The sequence below is a fragment of the Ischnura elegans genome, chromosome 12 (genome assembly GCF_921293095.1).
Source record: "Ischnura elegans chromosome 12, ioIscEleg1.1, whole genome shotgun sequence".
In the NCBI taxonomy this organism is placed as follows: Eukaryota; Metazoa; Arthropoda; class Insecta; order Odonata; family Coenagrionidae; genus Ischnura; species Ischnura elegans.
The window spans coordinates 23947033-23952930 of record NC_060257.1 but is presented as its reverse complement, the minus strand read 5'-3'; the positions used below and the strand labels follow the sequence as shown (position 1 = coordinate 23952930).

Genomic DNA, 5898 nt, shown 5'->3' with positions numbered 1-5898 from the left:
TGCTCATGAAATGCAACGTAAGATTCAAAAGACTTATGAGAGTTAGGAAGGCGAAGAAATGGAACGTAGAAGCCCTGAAGGGGAGTAAGAGGAGAGAATATCAGGAGCTAGTGGACATTAGTATACGGGAGATTGAAAGTACCAAGACGGTAGAGGAAAGATGGGATAATTTAAAAACGGGAATAGTCAAAGCGGCGGAGAAGTCAATTGGTTACGTTGACAGTAGAAGGATAAAGAAGCCGTGGATAACTGAGGCAATGGTAAATGAAATGGAGGAGAGGAGGAAGTGGAAGAACGTGGACACAGAACAGGGCAAAAGAATGTATAGGGAATTGAATAATCGATTACGACGTGAAACTAAGAGGGCAAGGGAGGCTTGGTGGAAAAGACAGTGCGAGGAAATGGAAAAGTTCCAGAAGGATGGAGAAGTAGGCGCGTTGTACGCCAAAGTTAAGTCGCTATCGGGCGGCAAAAGAGGACAAGCCATGTCTAAAATTAAGGCTAAAGATGGGAGGATGCTAACCGAGCGAGAAGAGGTACAGGGTAGGTGGAAGGAATACGTGGAGGACCTGTATGACGGAACGAACAGACCAGAGAGATTGACTCTAGAGGAGGAAAGTGCAGTGGAGGAGGATAATCTTGGGCCGGAGATATTAGATTCAGAAATAATAATAATAATAATAATAATAATAATAATAAATGTATTGTTCTAGGACCTTGTCCTATGGAACATATCAAATTTAACAGTTAAGTCTCTGCAGTGAACAACATAGAAAAAGTGAAAATACAATTTAACAGTATCAATGACAAATATATTACAGTATTTTAATTACAATCATATTTTTCGAGTAAATAATCATAATTCATAATAATAATTACAATCATATTTTAATTACAATCATATTTTTCGAGTTAATAAACAAACATTTTCATTTTGAATTGATTAACTAATTCATTGATTAATTCATTCCTCAGTTTTTTATACTTCCAGAAAAAGTTTTTTAGATTTACTCCTTGTGTAACTGCGGCGAATTATGTCCCTTTCATTGATAATATTTTTTATTTCCGGGGTTATCCATGGAAGTTGGTTTCGTTTCGGAGTAAATCTTTTTAGTGGGGCATGAATATCTAATAATTGATTTAAATTAATCATAAGGGTTGATACCTTGGTATCTACAGAATTGGTGGACATGAAGTCTGCCCATGGCATATTATCAAATTCTTCTTGAAAATTACGGAGGACAAATTTACTGAAATCGCGGTAGCAAATTACCTTCTATTTCATTTTTGGCACCTTAAGATTAAATTTGATGTATATTAAATCATGGTCAGATAAGAAAGGAACTGGATATTGGCCATGTTCCTTTATTTTAGAAAGGTCATCTATAATAAATATATCTAATGGAGTACTTGATGTGAGCCGATGATGAGATGGATGAGATGGTACTAAAGACAGATTGAACCTGAAACATAGGTCTCTTATGTAGTTACTGTCATGCGTAATCTTTAAAAGATCCGAGTTAAAGTCACCACATATAAGTATGTTATTTTATGACGGAAGGAAGCCTGCCAGCGTACATTCAAAACATTCACTCATGTAACCAACCTTAGGAGGTCTGTATACAACACCGAGTAAAATCTTTCCAAGAGGACAAGTTATTTCAACAAACATAAATTCAAGCTTGAAGTTTTCATTGACACAGGACAATATCTTTCCATTGAGATTCTCTTTGATATATACACACACACCTCCACCACTTCGTTCCAACCTGTCGTTTCGTAACAATATATAAGTATCCAAATTAACATATTCAGTGGGCACAGATGGTTTCAACCAGGATTCAGAAATTGCTATCACATGATAATCACCACAAACAAAGTGGTTACGAGTGGTCAAAGTGGTCATTGAAGGGCATGGAGATCGCCTTCGGTGCGTAAAAGAATTCGCTCACTCCCATCACATTCCCTTGCAAATATTTTCCCCCCTCTTATCCATAAGTATTTAAGTTTACCGTTCTTTTTAAGCTCTCTCGCCTTAGCATACACTTTACGATTCAAAGCACTGAGTGATTCATTGACATAGATGGGGTAGTTAGGGGAATCACTGAATCCAATATCTCTTGTTGAGAAACTCCTTTTTGCTTTTCGAGCTTCCAGTATTTCTCGTGCTAAATTCGATCTCATGAACCGAACCCGGATGGAAGGGGGTCTGTTGTTAGGTAAGTTTGAACGGGCCTTCAGTCTATATGCATAATCGACATCACTGGCATCTAACTTGACCCCAAGGCCCAGCCCAACTTGACAGAAAAGGGTCTCCAATACCTCATCAGACTTAAATGGGATCCCGTGAATTTCTACGACATTCCGTAGAGAGTCCTGCTCCCATGTGTTCAACTGAGCTTCAAGGTTAGCGACTCGCTTCAACAAAATTTCATTTTCAGCCACCATACCGTCGAATTTACCACTTATATTTGATAGTGACTCGATAATTAGAGAAAGAGTTTTGCCATGTTCGTTGATTAAGCTTTCCCAGGTTGATATAACTTTCTTTAGTTCACTTATGTCGTTTTTTAAAGAATTCACAAGCTCACTTTGGTTTTCTTGGATTACCTTGACACGATCCAATAACTCCTTCAATATGGGATTGGAAACCTCACGTTGACTCTTGTCATAGAGAGATCCAGGGTCCAGGGCTTTGATCGGGGTGTCATCACCGCGGGTGGAGCGACACTTCGCTATGCAGGTGGCGCAGTTCCAGGCACGACTAGTGTCCTCTAGCAGCTGCAAATCCGCGGCGTTGAGCGAGGCGCAAGCAGGGTGGAACACTTTTTCACAAGTGCGGCAGGTTACAGTTTTCTGCGTGCGCTTAAGAACTTGGCTGCATTGCGAACAGGCAGGCATGATGAAGATCACCAAAGAATACCACCAAAACCACCAGATGAGGATCACCAACAACACCACCTTAATACCGTCGGCTAGCACCACCTTACACTCAGGCAAATATTCGAGACTTAGAGGCACGACCAAGGCCGGGGAAACGCGTCCGTTCACTGCGAGAGCGCGAAGCAGAATCGAAGAAATAGAGAGAGCACTCCGTGATATGAAGGCTAGGAAAGCAGTAGGCGTGGACAACATCCCGTGCGAGCTTCTGAAGAGTCTAGGGAAGGAAGGTAAGAAAAGGTTTTTCGAACTAGTGCGCAAGATCTATGAGGAGGGATGTTGGCCGGAGGATTTCGTGAAGACGGTTTTAATTCCGCTTCCGAAAAAGAAGAAAGCTGTGGAATGCGGAGATTATAGGACTATCAGCCTAATATCCCATGCGGCTAAAGTAGTGCTGAGGATATTGAACAGACGAATGGAGGCGAGGGCAAACGAGTATTTGGGCGAAGATCAGTTTGGTTTCAGAAAAGGGAAGTCAACTCGCGATGCAATAGCAATAATGAGGGCCCTCGTGGAGAGGAACCTAGAATATGAGCAGGACGTATATGTGTGTTTCGTGGATTTTGAAAAAGCGTTTGATAGGGTGAACTGGGTAAAGTTAATGGATATTCTCAAGAGAATAGGTGTAGACTGGAGGGATAGACGACTGATTTGTAATCTGTATAGGGCCCAGACTGCGCAAGTGAGGATAGCGGACGGAGAATCTGGGTGGGCAAGCATTGGCCGAGGTGTGAGGCAAGGCTGTCCTCTATCGCCACTGCTCTTTAACGTGTATGCTGAAGAGATGGTAAGGGAAGCGTGGGATGAGTTAGAAGCTGGGATAAAAGTGGGAGGAATGATGTTCAAATCAGTGAGATTCGCGGATGACCAGGCGTTGATCAGTCAGTCAGCAAGGGGGCTTCAGGCCCTAGTGGATGCGTTATACGAACGTTGCGAGGAGTTTGGGATGAGGATTAATCACAAGAAAACTAAGGTAATGCGGTTTTGTAAAGCATCACGAGCGAGGAATGTGAGACTCAAGATAAAGGTGGGTGGTGAAAAACTTGAGCAGGTTGAGCAATTCAACTATTTAGGCAGTACGTTAGAGGAAAACGGATACAGTAGTAAGGACATCAGGAAGAGAATAGCATTAGCGAAGGAGGCGTTCATGAGCAGGAAGGAGCTTCTGAGAGGATCGTTGTGTAAGAGTTTAAAGAAAAGGTTAGTGAAGAGTTTGGTTTGGAGTGTAGCTCTCTACGGTGCGGAAACGTGGACTCTGAGGAAAGAAGACGAGAGAAGATTGGAGACGTTCGAGATGTGGGTATGGAGAAGAATGGAGAGGGTGAAATGGACGGAGAGGAAAAGGAACGACGAAGTGCTGGATATGGTTGTCGAGGAGAGAAAGCTTTTAGATGAGATACGCAGGAGACAGAAGGTTTGGATGGAGTTAGTGCTTAGCGGTGAGGGGATGTTGAAAATGGTGTTGGAGGGTAGAATGTTGGGGAAACGAGGGAGGGGAAGGAAAAGAATAGGATTTCTAGATAGATTGAAAGAGAGTAGGCCTTACAGTGAATTAAAGAAGGCAGTGCTGGAAGGAAAAGAAGGCTCCCAGATCACCTCTTTAGTACTCCATGGAAACCTACCTTAATCGGTAGAATACTATTGAAATCCTTATAGATTGCCTCCTATTTCCTTAGGCAGCAGAGATGAGAGGTCTTAAGCATTTTCACGCCTACTTTGGGGGAAAGGAACCCTACTCATGTGTATGATAACAAGGAAGTAAGTTTTAGCCATGATGAGAAATACGAGAACAGGCCGGGTCGTAGTGCGCAAGTCAGTCGAAGTAAGCTAAAATCATGCATTGGGCAAGTAAAAATAAACGGCTCTTAAGACAGTTATTTGACTTTAATGCCTACCGATTGAGAAATTGAAAAATTGAGAGAGGAGAGTCTGGACTGCCCAACAGTGAACCAAGCACTAGAGACCCACGCCGCTAAGTATTTCCCTGCAGCCCTAAGAAGGCAACATTTCACAATAGGGTCGATTACTCAGACAAGAAACCGCAATTCATTATTAGAATTCGGTTGATGAAGTGGGAAGATTACTTACGAGGAAAAATGATCTTCTTCATTCAGCCATTCTCTGTTTAAAATGAAAAGATACGAGAAGGTACCCCCACATATCATGAGTTGGTGATGCCATTACATCTCTGATAAATCAGAACCGATCAGAGAGGGAAAGCATTTCTAACTAGAGAACCGTCTAGTTGATCTCTTATAATCATAGCCTAACCTTCCTGGGCTAATAATTGTTGCATTTATTTTGTAAGCAGTTATTTTTTAACTGTACGCACAGTGGCGAAACTATGGGGGGCTAAGGGGACCATAGGGCCCCCCCTTGGGTGTCCATTTCACTTTAGATAGAATAGTAATTTTTTTCGGACCCCCACTACTGCTGGTCGGCTAACCCCCACTTAGCCTCCCCCATTTTCCCTATTCTGGATCCGCCACTGCTGATCCGCATCTTACTATATTTCTACTGTTTTCATTCTAGTAATAAAAGAGTTATCGTCGGAACAAATAAATAAACCAAGCGGCAATGAACTTCGCTTGTTACGCGAGAGATGCTTGGGAGTTCTAGGGGCGGTGACTCGCTCCGCATTAATTTGTGACGGTATCAAATTTTCTGCCAAAGTCTCGATACCTTCGATCTTTCACCGAGAATTGCTCGATAAGTGGACGACGGGTTGTAAACGGAAAAATATGTGAGTGCTGTCATCAAAATTGACGATAAAAGGAAGTCCTGAACTGGTCTATTGTGTCAAAAACAAGTATAAGCTCAAATAAAGACGTATCACTCGAGCTGAGAAATAGATCGAAGTAAGAATGGTGCATTGGAGGCAAAGGAGACAAGTAAGCTGGGCAAATCGTAGTGCGCAAGTCATTCAAATTAAGCTTTAATGATGATTATTCATGGTTA

At 42.1% G+C, this 5898-nt stretch overlaps 1 protein-coding gene across 1 annotated transcript; it reads right to left on the bottom strand.

Annotated features, from left to right (window-relative positions):
• Positions 1-1902: 1902 nt before the first annotated feature.
• Positions 1903-2901, bottom strand: LOC124169571. Its single transcript, XM_046548212.1, has one exon. The coding sequence runs from the start codon at positions 2899-2901 to the stop codon at positions 1903-1905; it is 999 nt and encodes a 332-aa protein (XP_046404168.1).
• Between the last annotated feature and the right edge of the window lie 2997 nt (positions 2902-5898).